General features: G+C 39.2%; 3 protein-coding genes across 7 annotated transcripts; 1 reads left to right on the forward strand and 2 right to left on the reverse strand.

Annotated features, from left to right (window-relative positions):
• The first annotated feature begins 215 nt into the window (after positions 1-215).
• On the forward strand, positions 216-7003 carry tardbpb (TAR DNA binding protein b). 5 transcript variants are annotated; one of them, XR_001422165.1, is made up of 6 exons: positions 217-993; positions 2243-2406; positions 2498-2647; positions 2745-2915; positions 3853-4946; positions 5662-7003. XR_001422165.1 is itself a non-coding variant. In XM_015017683.1 (5 exons), the coding sequence occupies exons 1-5, from the start codon at positions 753-755 to the stop codon at positions 4342-4344; spliced, it is 1215 nt and encodes a 404-aa protein (XP_014873169.1). In that variant the 5' UTR covers positions 216-752; the 3' UTR covers positions 4345-5600. The 5 variants fall into 5 exon arrangements, 4 of the variants coding, with proteins under 4 accessions (XP_014873169.1, XP_014873171.1, XP_014873168.1 ...); XM_015017683.1 differs by lacking the exon at positions 5662-7003 and having other exon boundaries at positions 216-993; positions 2748-2915; positions 3853-5600; XM_015017685.1 differs by lacking the exon at positions 5662-7003 and having other exon boundaries at positions 216-993; positions 2498-2638; positions 2748-2915; positions 3853-5600.
• A 229-nt stretch (positions 7004-7232) lies between these two features.
• On the reverse strand, positions 7233-9539 carry cenps (centromere protein S). Its single transcript, XM_015017688.1, has 5 exons — positions 8999-9539; positions 8765-8888; positions 7887-7920; positions 7714-7780; positions 7233-7580 (listed from the first exon to the last, which is right to left on the reverse strand). Exons 1-5 carry the CDS (start codon positions 9026-9028, stop codon positions 7467-7469), a joined length of 369 nt encoding a protein of 122 aa, XP_014873174.1. The 5' UTR covers positions 9029-9539; the 3' UTR covers positions 7233-7466.
• An 808-nt stretch (positions 9540-10347) lies between these two features.
• rbp7b (retinol binding protein 7b, cellular) lies at positions 10348-11253 on the reverse strand. Its single transcript, XM_015017687.1, has 4 exons — positions 11159-11253; positions 10844-11022; positions 10651-10752; positions 10348-10488 (listed from the first exon to the last, which is right to left on the reverse strand). Exons 1-4 carry the CDS (start codon positions 11229-11231, stop codon positions 10438-10440), a joined length of 405 nt encoding a protein of 134 aa, XP_014873173.1. The 5' UTR covers positions 11232-11253; the 3' UTR covers positions 10348-10437.
• Positions 11254-12879: the final 1626 nt, after the last annotated feature.

Genomic DNA, 12879 nt, shown 5'->3' on the forward strand with positions numbered 1-12879 from the left:
CGATTCATGTCCAGGGGCGAAACAACAAGTCAAACTGATTATCTGCAGTGTAGTTCCTCACAGCCATGAACATGCTGTAATAGATTAGCATTTTTACAACATCTAATGGTCGATTTGTTCGTTAGATATCGAAAGATATTTTGGTTTGTTGTTTCAACGACGCAGAGTACAGAAAAGTATCCCTCCTAAAAATGATACCGCCCAACCAAGTGACGTAGTTCCTGCTTCGTTTAGCCCATGCCATTTTGGAAGGCTTTACGTGGTGTCGTCTGTTTTCGCCTCGTGGAAAAACATTCACCTTTGCCGAGTGTCTTGCTTTACTTGTGAGTCGAGACGAGTCATTTGCAAAAGTTTTTAAACGTTTTCAGTTTTCGAGCATTAGTTTGTAGGGGAAATAGTTTTGTCAAGTTTGTTCCCGCCGGCGTAGAAGCATATTGGAACTGTTGTCATCCGGTGTTGACGACACAGATCGCTGTCCCGTCTTGCATCGAACAAAGGAAGAACAAAGCTGATGTTCGTCCTGTAGCACAATCTACGGGAATTATTGAAGAAAGTTGGTGTTAAACATATCGTGGCGTGGTTGTGTGAAGAGACGTTAAGTTGAGAAGTTTTTCTCCGTCAGACAGAACCAACAGACTGGGCTGACTGATTCAGCTCTGTTAGCATCAGCTAAGGTTAGCCGGACAAACAGGGGGCTAACCGCTTTTCTGTTTTCATTCAGAAAACAATTTTTTTTTTTCTTAAATACGAGAATGGCGGAGGGGTACATTCGGGTGGCGGAGGAGGAAAACGAGGAGCCTATGGAGATCCCGGCCGAGGACGACGGTACGGTTCTGCTGTCAACAGTAGCGGCTCAGTTTCCAGGGGCGTGCGGCCTGCGGTTCAGGAGCCCCGTGTCCCAGTGTATGCGGGGAGTGCGTCTCGTGGAGGGGGTCCTGCACGCGCCAGAAAACGGATGGGGCAACGTTGTATACGTAGTAAACTACCCAAAAGGTAAACACGAAAATCTTATAAATACAGTTTTATGTGTGACAGAGTGGCGTTTTGTTTATTTTGATTCGTAGTGTTGCTTCCCCGCAGTCGGAGTGAAGAAAAAGTTAACTTATTTTTGTCCACGCCCTCCAAGTTAGAGCAGAGCAGCCGAAACTGGACACGGTTTCATGAAGTGTCCAGTGAAATTTGAAAGTTTCTAAAATGTTACCTCTTGACAGGTCACAAGTTGTTACAACTTTGTTCAACATTTATCAGTTGAACAACTTTGAAACTCTGGATAAATATGAAAAATATTTTGTCTTCTGAGCTACAGCCACCATAGCAATACATAACATTTAAAATCAGAATTTTAGTAAGTGGTATTTTAGAATGATTTTTTATTCAAAATGTCTCATCTTTAAAGTTTCATAACATAGCAGTTTTTGTCCAGTTACATAGTTTGATCATCTTTATTTTCCACACTAAATGAATGAATTTGAACTGGGGTTCATTTGTTTACATCTAAAAAACTCTTAGATCAGTGTTTTAAGGTAATGAAGCTTCTTTTTAAATTAATATAAACAACATAAATGTTTCACTGACCAACAACGGTGCTTTAAAGATTGTGTAGGATAATTCAGTCCAGATTTAATAAGGGTAAGAGATGCTGAAAACAAACCAGGGAAGCCAAATTCTGCATGTTGTTTCATGGTTTGTGGATCTAATGTGACTGAATGTTACAAATGTTTTGTCAAATAAACGATCCGCTAAATAAAGTTTATATAGCTGCAAAAGTGATTTAGTTTTACAATATGGTACAAAGGTTGAAAGATAACATTTTCTGGACTATTGCTCCAAAGTAAAAGCCCCATCAGTCAAAAATATGCATCATGAAGAGGAAAAAACAGGACCAGCTAAAATATGAAATACAGTGTGACTTATCATAGTTACCAGTTTTGTTTGCCTTAATTAAATGACTACAATAATTCCTTTTATGGGTTTTGGGACAAAAACACAATCTCTTACTGGGGAACACTTGGGTACAACAGAGCCAATAAAGCCCTTTAATTATAAATGGTAAGATGTATAGATTGCATAAAACAAGCAGATACTTGCTAAATCTGCCCTTTGTTCATATAAACATTGAATAAAAATTTCTATTTGATTGTAAGCTCACCTAAAAAGTGTCAGATAACGCGGTCAGAGTTATGAATCAGAAGAGAATAGGTTTTTATGTCTGTTCAAGGTTAATTTATGTATTTCATTTTAGATAACAAAAGGAAAATGGATGAAATTGATGCCTCTTCGGCTGTGAAGATGAAGAGGGGAGACATGAAGACCTCTGACCTGATTGTTCTGGGTCTGCCCTGGAAAACGACTGAACAGGACCTGAAAGACTACTTTAGCACGTTTGGAGAAGTCATAATGGTCCAGGTGCGTCCCGTAATGTTTTTGTTTGATAAACTGCAGTTTTTAATGGCTTTTTATGTGGATATGTGTTTATTATTGATTATTGTTCTCTCAGGTTAAACGAGATGCTAAGACTGGTAACTCCAAAGGATTTGGTTTTGTGAGATTCACAGAGTACGAAGCTCAGGAGAAAGTGATTTCCCAGCGCCACATGATTGATGGGAGATGGTGTGACTGCAAGCTTCCTAACTCGAAGGTGAATATGGTAATGTCCATCCACATAGCTTCATGTATTGGCCAGAAAAAAATCCGCTATCAACACTCTGTAACACTTACGTTTCCCCTCTGCTGCTTCTTTACAGCAGGGTCCCGATGAGCCACTGAGGAGCCGGAAAGTGTTTGTCGGACGCTGCACAGAGGACATGACCACAGACGACCTTCGTCAGTTTTTCATGCAGTATGGAGAAGTCACAGACGTCTTCATCCCCAAACCATTCCGGGCTTTTGCCTTTGTGACATTTGCAGATGATCAGGTACTGTTTTAAATGCAAAAGAAATATATCGCCATGTCTGATTCATTTTTGTTTTGCTTTTCTATCACACTTAAATGTTTCAGCTCATTAAACTGGTTTTAAGGAAAACCCCCCCCTTAACCAAAAAAAAAAAAAAAAAAAAAAAAACAACTAATCCTATTTTATACCAGTTAAAAAAATAATCTCCATGGCAGAAATTGTTGGGAAAATATTTTGGGGACTTTTGAGAAGTTGCATCAATGTTACACCTGATGCAGCATTTAGAAAAATGTGACAAACTAACAGTTAAAGGGAACTGAGTGAACTGCCAACTAGGCCTGAACCAAAGCCACATTTTGCTGGATGTTAAATTGTCCCAGAAATTATTGCAATTGTTTAGAGATCACTTTCAAATAGTGTCATGGTAATCCAAGAACAAATCCTCAAAGTTCAATAAACTTTAGATTCTAATGAACATTTAACACTGGAACTGGAAGAGGTTTTAAATGTCCAACGTAAATAAGCAATAATTAATAATGAAGTGTCTGGAAAAAAAAATTGTCCTTCAAAAAAAAGAAATGGTTGAGACCAAAGCACCAGACTGAAGACTTTTGTATCCAGTTTTTGATAGAAACAATAAATCATGCAAATGGAAATTATTGAGCTCATTTTAATTTATCATGCGATTAATTGATTTTTTGCTTATTCCAACAGACCTACTGCTAATTATTACATATAATTAAAATAATTCCTCATAACATGGAGCGCTTACTTATTGTTTGGATTGTTTTTTTCTTTAATAAATGAAATTGTTATTTTACATCTAATTGGGTTATCTCTCTCTATTAAAATTAGTTTGAGCTGAAACATTTAAAGTGACGTGAAAGCAGAAACGGATGATGCGTTTAAGGGGTTAAGTCCTGTTTTTTTTGTTGTTGTTGTTGTTTTGACCCGACAGGTCGCCCAGTCTCTCTGTGGAGAGGACCTTATCATCAAAGGAGTCAGTGTTCACATCTCAAACGCTGAGCCCAAACACGGCAATAGGCAGTTTGACCGTACGGCCCGGTTTGGAAACGGCTTCGGGGCCCAGGCGTTCGGTAGCAACCGTAGTGGGTTGGGGAGCAGCGCTAACAGTAGTCTGGCTAACTTCGGGTCGTTTAGCCTGAACCCCGCCATGATGGCCGCTGCTCAGGCCGCTCTGCAAAGTAGCTGGGGCATGATGGGTATGCTGGCGAGCCAGCAGCAGACGTCCACGTCAGGCAGCAGCTCTAGTGGGACCAGTTCGAGCAGGGACCAGGGCCAGTCTTTCAGCACAGGCAACAGCAACTACGGCACCAGCTCGGCCAGTCTGGGCTGGGGCTCAGGGTCAAACTCTACGACCAGCGGCAGCGGGTTTAGCTCAGGGTTTGGGTCCAGCATGGAGTCAAAGTCCTCTGGGTGGGGTATGTAAGTTAAGTGTTTCCATGGTAAGTATTGTGAGAGAGATGAGTCTTTTCAAAAGTTTATTTCTGGTGTTGATGCGTATCTGAAAACTAAACACTTTGGTGAAAGACGTTTTGTACATTTGGAGAAAAAAAAAAGCTAAAGATTTAACTTAGGAACTGTTGAAGTGAATTGTTTACCAGGATCTCTGACTAAAGTGCTATTTTTGCTGTCTTGTTTGTTTGTATCCATTTCAACTGGATTCTCTAATGCATGTATTGTGAAATGTGATGCCCATTTAGAAAAATGCATGAATGTCTGCGGTTCACCATTATCCGACTTTTGTCACCATCGGCTTGAGAGGCAATCTTGCATTGGAAAGAATCTGGTTGAAACTTTAATGTCTTTTTTTTTTTTTTTTTTTTTTAAAGTGCAACTTTATTTGCAGTCAAGTTCTGTGGAAAAGCCTTCACTGAAATCTCTTCTGCAGTTCACCTCTCTTCCATTTCCCCGCGACGAAGCTCCTCTTTGGCAGCATTCTTGGGGTGATACCTGTATCATTCTCCCTCTTCCCACCTGTAAATGCTATGCCATCAAAGAACGGCCTCACTCCGCATGTTCTAAGAGACGGTGGGTGTTTTCACTTTTATCCACTTTTTTTAAGAGAGCAAAAAAAAAAAATTTGGAGAGAACTGCGCAACTGACATTTTAAGAACTGATGAGTGCGATTGAGGATGGCTTGTGGCGAGGAGTGAAGCTATGAGTGAGCGAACGGAGAGAGACGCGTGGAAAGGACTGGTTGTGCGGTGGTAGAGCCCAATTTGACTGCTTTTCTGAGTGTGTGAGTGGAAGCTGCGGATGCGACGAGCGCCTCCCCCCCCTAACATGGACATTCTTTAATTAGTACTTCAAGATTTGTCCCTTTTTTTTTTTTTTCTTTGCAAGTTTTTTTCCTTCCTTCTAAGTATGTCTAAGTGCAGAAATATAAAACCTGTAGTGGAATGTTGTGATGAATATTTGTATTTGCTTATATTATCTGATTTGAATGCTGTATGGTGTGTGCTTTCATGTTAATTGAACTGATCTGTAAGCGTGTTCTTGATGTGGATGACACCTGCTGAAGACTCTGGGGGGCCGCGAGTGAGGATGTGAGAACGTGGAGACGTGTGTGTCCAATGGTGCCCGGTAGCTCTTTGTTGTTTGTGAGGTGTTTTTAAAAAGAAAAAAAAAAACATGTCAAATGAAGGGAGTTCTCTAAATAAAGTTCATTTGAATAGTTACTTAGCTGATACTGCTTGAGTCGGTTTGTGGAATCCAAAGCATCTAATTCGATTCACATATCTAGGGACCTTGGGCTCTGCTGGTCGAGGTCTCCGTTTGAACCCTGACCTGAAGGAAGAAGATGGAAGTTCCAACACTTTCAGTGTGTGGCCTTCTCAGACATGACATGGGGTAGTACCTGTCCTTTTGCTGCTTCTGTTGGCTTTTTAGAGCACATTCCCAATTATAACCATCAACTTTGACGGTTTGTGGTAAGTTTCTTTTAACAAACATGCACCCAGTTATCTGGCTTTTAGTAGTTTTCTCCTAAAATGATTTAAAGGAAATATAAACATTGCATTTGGACTGTTTTGTTTGTAGAGATGCACCGATCTGAGATGCAGTTGCTGAATTTCGATCAAATTTTTTTTAACCTCTGACCTACCGTCACTAATATAGATTTTTTTTTTCAGAATCAGATTTTTCTTTTAAATTTAAGAATGACAAGTTAGTCTTTAAGTTTCTGAATGTAAATAAAATTAAACTGTTTCTCTTAAGAGATTTCTTTACCCCCCAAAAGAAGCAGCCTAAATAAAATTGATCATCCAGATAAATTTTGCTGGATGATAGATTAGTAGTTGCGATAAATGTTAAAGTTTGTTGTTCTAAAAAATACAATATTAATTTTTAAACAACTCTTGTCACTGGAACTGGAAGACATTTTAAATATCCAGACTAACAATGAAAAACGATAAATGAAACAGATTAATAGCACACACAACCAAAACCATAAATGGATAAATTTTTCTCTACACAGAATTGGCCTTCTGAAAATATTACATTGGAAATAATCAAGCTCATTTTTTAAATCCAAATTTAGTAAGTTCTATCACTTAAATATTGTTGGACACAAAATCCAAATAAACTGAACTAAAAAAAAATTTACCCTGACATTGAGAATAGCCAACAGTCTTTTAGTCAGAGGAGAGTTTTTTTCTGCGTGATCTGTTGGTACTTCTACTAATCAGAAGAAAGATCAGATGTTAGTCTCAGATCATCGTGAAATAAGATTAGTCAGTGTCTCGGTGCATCTCTACTTTATTGCTTTATAAATATTGAGCTCTATGCATGGATTAAATAAAAATTGTAAAGCAGACGGTTTACTTTAATTGCGGGTACTTTCCTTTTCGCCCCTTCGCCATTTCTTTCTTCTGCAGTTGCTTTTAAACCGTCAAATCTACAGAAAGTAGTAACCATGCATCAGTTTTTACTCCCCTTAGGGAAACTTCATACCTGCTGATGAACTTTTTTTTTCCAGTGTTTTTTTTTTTTTTAAAGAAATGTTTATTTACCTGCATAGTGTTTTGTTTGATTAGAGATCAAAATTGCATATTTAGGAAAAATGTTGGCCCCAAACCCAATTTTTTTTATATAAGAATTACAGAAAATATTAAGGTAAATAATATGCATGATGTTTATTTGGGGTTTTATTGTTAAAAAAAAAGAAAAAAAAAAGCTTAACCACCATTTAATAGGCTTTTGGGTGTGAACCAGTCAGGACAAAATGGTGAAGGGGCAAACTGCGTTGAAGCTTTACTCGGTACGTCAAACAGTATTTTGGAGGATTTAATGATCTGTTAAGCAACCCAAACCAGGTAGATGAATATAGGATTTATTGGTCGCAGTAAATGTTACATGAACAGTTCTAAAGATTTTGTTGCTCATCATTCGTCACTTCATGCCAACTCGGCGCCTACTGAGACGAGTTTAGCTTTCTATCAGTCTTGTTTCTGTAAAGTTCATTAAAGCAGTTTGTTCTGGTCAAGCTCCTATTTTTCTATGCATGTTGGGCAGAAAGTCAGACGCTGCAGGTTTCCCTGTGGCTTGTCCTCATTCTCTGCTCTCCTCCTCGGTGTCTCTGCTCTTCCTCTTCACTGTACTCTTCTTTCTGGAATCTCTCTGCTCCTGGGCCAGTTCTTCACTTTTATTTTGTATGTGGTTGGACTAAATAAAGGCAAATGAAACAATAAAAATGTGCCGTCTCCTGTAGAATGTGTATATATATGACATGTACAACTGTAGTATACTGAAAGTGTGTCGAGGAATCGTGTAACTTGGTTATTTTTCTCGAACCTACCAGAGCACTACTGCGGCGGGCTAGAAGTTTTACATCCTCTGAAGACACCGTGCTTCTTTTGGCGTGTCTAGAGACAAAACAAAACACAGCAGTCGTAATATAAAGTTTTTCTGTTTTTACTAGAGGAATAAAACCCTGAATATTTAAAATGGTTGAGCTTCGGAAAGCCTTACCTGGCAAAAGCTTCCAGATCCTTGGCAAAGATGTCTGAACAGAGGGAAAACCATTACATCATGTTTTCTGTCAACATTTAATTTTATTAATTAAACTCAAGGAGTATTACAACTGTGACTGGAGCTTTAAAATGTGAAGAAAACATTCTGGAGGTTAAAATTCAACATTATGAGACTAATTTTGAATTGGAAGAAGATAGAAGATCATTAATGTTGGACCCACACAGGATTTTATGTGTATTGCATTAATTGCAATACATTTTAAACATTACGCTTGAGGTAACATGTAAAAACCTTGCTTTCATTAGACAGTAATAAGGATGGCATTTTGACATTTTACAGTCATCAATCCCCCGTTTCTTGCTTTATTTTATTTCAGTTAACAGTGAAAATTGAAACATAATGGAAGATACCAAACAAACCTAATGTAATTGACGAATTATTGGTCTATCAGAATAAAATACCATACATTGTGGTTGCAATGTGAAATAGCTTTTTTTTAAAAAAAGCACAAGTTTGTAACCTAAAAAAAATGTGTAAGTGTTGTCGCTGTCAGCTGCTACAGATGAGGAAACTCAAGCGCCACAATGTTTTTTTTTAATCGAAACGCAATCAATGAAAAGAGAAACATCGTTAATAAAGGAAAACAGTCGTCTTGTATCTGAATACTTGCTTATGAAGATTTTTGTCTGTAAAAATCGCTCTTTGTGCTTGTGGGGCAAGGGCCACAAATGGCCCCCGGGCCATATGTTGGACATCCCTAGTTTAGATGTTATGTTTGGCAGGTACATAAAAGTGAAACATTGAATGACTTATTCCGTCACTATGTAAGGCGGCGGTGTTTCGTGAAAGTCGCACTGTACGATTCAGAAACTCACCGCACTCCCTGAATGTCGTTTCCGCTATGGCTGCTATGGTCTGTCGGCTGAACTCCCTCCGGTGGTCCTCTCCGATCTTCTGACACAACCGACCCACCGTGTAATGAACCGCTGCCTTCAACCTCTAAACACAGAAACAATTCATTACAAACTTTGACAAGAGGGATGTTGATGCAACCTTAGCTACCCCTGGCTAAGTGGATACGATGGTAATGGTAACAAAATGTCTCTTACCTGACGAGTTTCCTCTTTGTCAACTGACATTTTTTGAGCGGCTGCGAGACAAGTTTAAAAATAACCAAAATGTCGAACAGATCAGATTTATGCCTGGCTGAAGCGTACTGTTAGCTCATGGTTTTATCTGGTTGCTAACTGATTGAACTTTTTAGACGCCGACAAAAACAAAAACTCGCGGCACAAACCAACGACTCTTAACATCTGAGTTGAGAAATTACACAGCGCCCCCACGTGGCCGTAATGCTGAACTACAAGGCACGTCACATTCAGCGCTATCTGAGTGTTGCTGCCTGCTTAAGTGGTTTACATTTATTGTTAACTGACTGGATTTCCTTTCAATAATACCCATTCATAAGGAGCTAGTGCCCACCTCCGGATGTAATCCAAATTTAGAAAGGTTTTGATTGTTGATTAAATGTTACACTAGTTTGACGTGATGAAAACATCTTTGAATGTATAGTTAAAATATGTGGATACTATAAATGATCAGTGAATCTACTCAATATGAATTGCAGTCTCTGTATAATTCAGTGGGTGTTCTACTTTTATTTCATGTTAGCATCTTTGGTTGCACTGAAAGGTCATATCTGCCCATAATTCAAATTCAAAGCTACTTTGATCCCAAAGGGATGTTAAATGAGCCATAACAAAGAAGGTAGCCAACTCAAGCGGGTTTGAAAGGTTTATAAAAAACAAAGAATTTTTACAAGTGATTTCACTTTACAAAGTTTTCCCAAGTGCCGTTATGCTGACCAACATGAAATGATAGGGTACAGGACTTGGGACTTTTGAAGTTAGTTATATAATAAAGTTCTCAAGGAAGACTGGAGTTTTGTTTTTGTTAACTCAGACCTCAAAATTTAATGACTGCTTTCCATATGAGAGCAATAAAAAGGAACGCAAGATTTACATCTTTCACACCATGTTGATGCGTTTTGTTTTTGCAATACTTTTTTGTTTTTTAGACTTTGGAAGTTATGCAATAGCTACCGTTATCCTAATCAGTCAAAATTTCTCTGCTTGCACAGTTAGAACATAGTTTAATAGATCAGTCACTGTAGAGTCTCTTCACTCTGACTTGTACTAGAGTAAGACACATTGGGGAAAGACTTGTTTTGTGCAGGAAGTGACCTTTTGGTTTAAAGGGGACATCTCCTCCCACCCAGCTGTTTCAGGCCTTCAAGAGGAAAAAACTCCCAGTTTGCTGCTCATCATCACTTCCAGTCAAGTCAAAAATAATTTTGTTTTACCTACGGTATATTTTTTTGTGCCTTCTCATAATGGGATTTTAAAAGAGAGAAAAATACAAAGCTCCTGCATTTAGTGTTGAAATGAATCAAGATCTCTGGTCTGCTTTTTGTTTTTTATTATTTTGCATGCATCTCATCTTATGATGAAAACATGTATGAGGTATAGCATTATCTTCAAAGTCAGGGTCACATCCTTTTAAAGACTTGCTTGCACACTTGACCTTCACAGGCCAACTCCTGAAAGAGAAAAATGAAAGCTTTATCAAATTTGTAGGACTTTTTCATACATGAACAGTAAAATCATAATCTAGTAGAGCAAAGTAAAGGGGTTAATTCTAAATATGGCATACAGGACTAATGCGTCTTTTCTAACTGGATATAAAAAGTGAGCCAGCATACCAGATGGAGCTCGTCTCCTTGAATCCAGTGAGTCCAGCCTCTGTCTTTCTTCTCTCCTTTCTGAACACACACCAGCTTATCGTTGTCCCAGTTAACCACAGACTGGTAGAGGTGTAAAAGAAAAACCATTAATTCTCTGGAGGTTTCAATTTTATGCCGATTTGAAAGTTTTAAACGCTACTTGCTCATTTACCCGACACTTGCGGTTGTCCATGCCCTTCGTCACCTCTTCAAACTCCTCTCCAATTTTGAAGGAGCACTCGTACTTTAACACAGAGGAGATGGTTTGTAAGGTGAAAGAATCTCCATCTTGTTTGATCACCTTCTGAGGCTTCAGCATAGAGGCGACTTTGCGTGTTGCAAAGTTAATGTCTGCATGACATAAACCAGTTTAATTTAGAAAATCATCCGTAACACAGGCTTGTTTTTTAACACTTAATTTGACTAAAAATTAAGACATCCGCACGGCTAATGCATCAAGCTAATAATTAAAAGAAGAAAACCTTACCAAGTGCAATCATGTAGCCGTCTAAATTGTCATTACTGACCATATCCCATGTTCCATTGAAGTCTGCAGGCATTTTGGAGGTTTGGCTGTCGTGAAAACTTGGCACTGTGAGTTCCTGGATGTTTTATAGCGTCAGCATGAGGCAAGGCGTTGCAACGCTCACCTCTCTTATTCAAAGCACACAGGAAGAGGAGTAGTTTTTGCATAATATGAGGAAACTCCCTGCATGAAAGAACACAGCAGTGCCACACATTTCAGCCTGTTGATTAGAACGTCAACAGGCTGCAGGTGTGTTGAAGTGGATTTGGCTCGGCTAAAGAAACGTTTCAAATTGCAGGCTGAAATAGAAAATTATGAGGCTGGTATTTTAACCAAAGTAAAAGGAATTTGACTTTAACCAAAAGAGTTGTTGGTTTTTGGTCCACTTTCTAGCAACTTTTAACAAAGTGGTTCTCAGCCTTGAGGTTGGCAAAGACTCTGGTTTCCCAAAACAAATCTGTTTTTGACTGGAACACCAGACCTGTTCAGGGACACGAGGTGGAGCTGCTTTTCCTCCGTCTGCCCTCTTTGTTTAGACTATGCTTTGAGCTCTATTTCTAAACTACTGCTTGGTACACTTCTTTATTTTGGCTTAGGATAGTGTGATCCATCCATCCATTGTTTGTACCTGCTTATTCATAGTGTTACTGGAAAGCAAACCAGGTCATTGGGCAACAGGCGGGGGAAACTGTACCATAATAAAAGTAAGACAAGCTGTTCATCCTCAAAAATCCTCCTGTGTTGATGAAATAAACAAATCTGCAAAGAGGAAGCGGGCCAAATTACATAAACATGGCGATATAAGAAAAATTGTGACATCTGATGTGGATTGTATTGTAACAGTGAATGAAACCCAATCTGTCCTTGGAGCACGTTTAGCCAGCAGCGCAGTGTTTCCACACGCCCTCGCCTGAATGCACAGCATCGATGTTTCTCTACATGCTGGTCTTCATGGCCTATCACAGCAGCAGATGGATACCGCTGAACCAGAGGTTAAAATTGTAAGTACTCTTCTAGAGAGGGAGTTATCATTTACGTTCATGCATGACAACTGATGTGTAATTTTCATTAACAGCCAAATAGTGAATGCAGTGTTCATCGTGGTGGTGCTGGCCCCCCAGCTCTACGTCATGGGGAGGTAACTGGGATGTAGACATCATGTAAAGTCACACACAGGTCATGGGTTTAAGTGTAAAAGTGCTTTTTTTTTTTTTTTGTTGCCATAAAAGGTCAAAATCCTCAAGATACTGCAGGCAACCTCTTCTGAACAACCTGTCGGCCTCTGTTGCCCTATCCATCGTTGCTTCAGGTGAGTCCAATCACATGTAGTTAAAAAAAAAAAAAACTAAGAATAATTTTAACTTTTGCTCTCCTCTCAGGTCTTTCAGTGTTATTCACGCTGCTAGATCCGGTTCCTCAGGGCTTGTGGGCTGCCTATCATGTGTTTGGACTTCTGTCATGCGGTCACGGTCTGTGCACCGCCATCCTGACTCTCACAGCAGCCGCTTGTGTAAGAAAAGAAAAGAAAAGCACCAATAGTGAGAAAACGCAAAACTGCAGCATCAAAATGAGTTGTGTCTCTACCCACAGGCCAAAACTACCACAGAGCTGTACTACCTGTCCGTCGCTCTGACGGTCGCCTCTGCGTTCAGCGCAGGTGAGCCGTTTCTTGTGGCTTCAGT

This window comes from Poecilia latipinna, unplaced genomic scaffold (assembly GCF_001443285.1).
Source record: "Poecilia latipinna isolate Pla-1442-1.1 unplaced genomic scaffold, P_latipinna-1.0 Scaffold2178, whole genome shotgun sequence".
Lineage (NCBI taxonomy): Eukaryota > Metazoa > Chordata > Actinopteri > Cyprinodontiformes > Poeciliidae > Poecilia > Poecilia latipinna.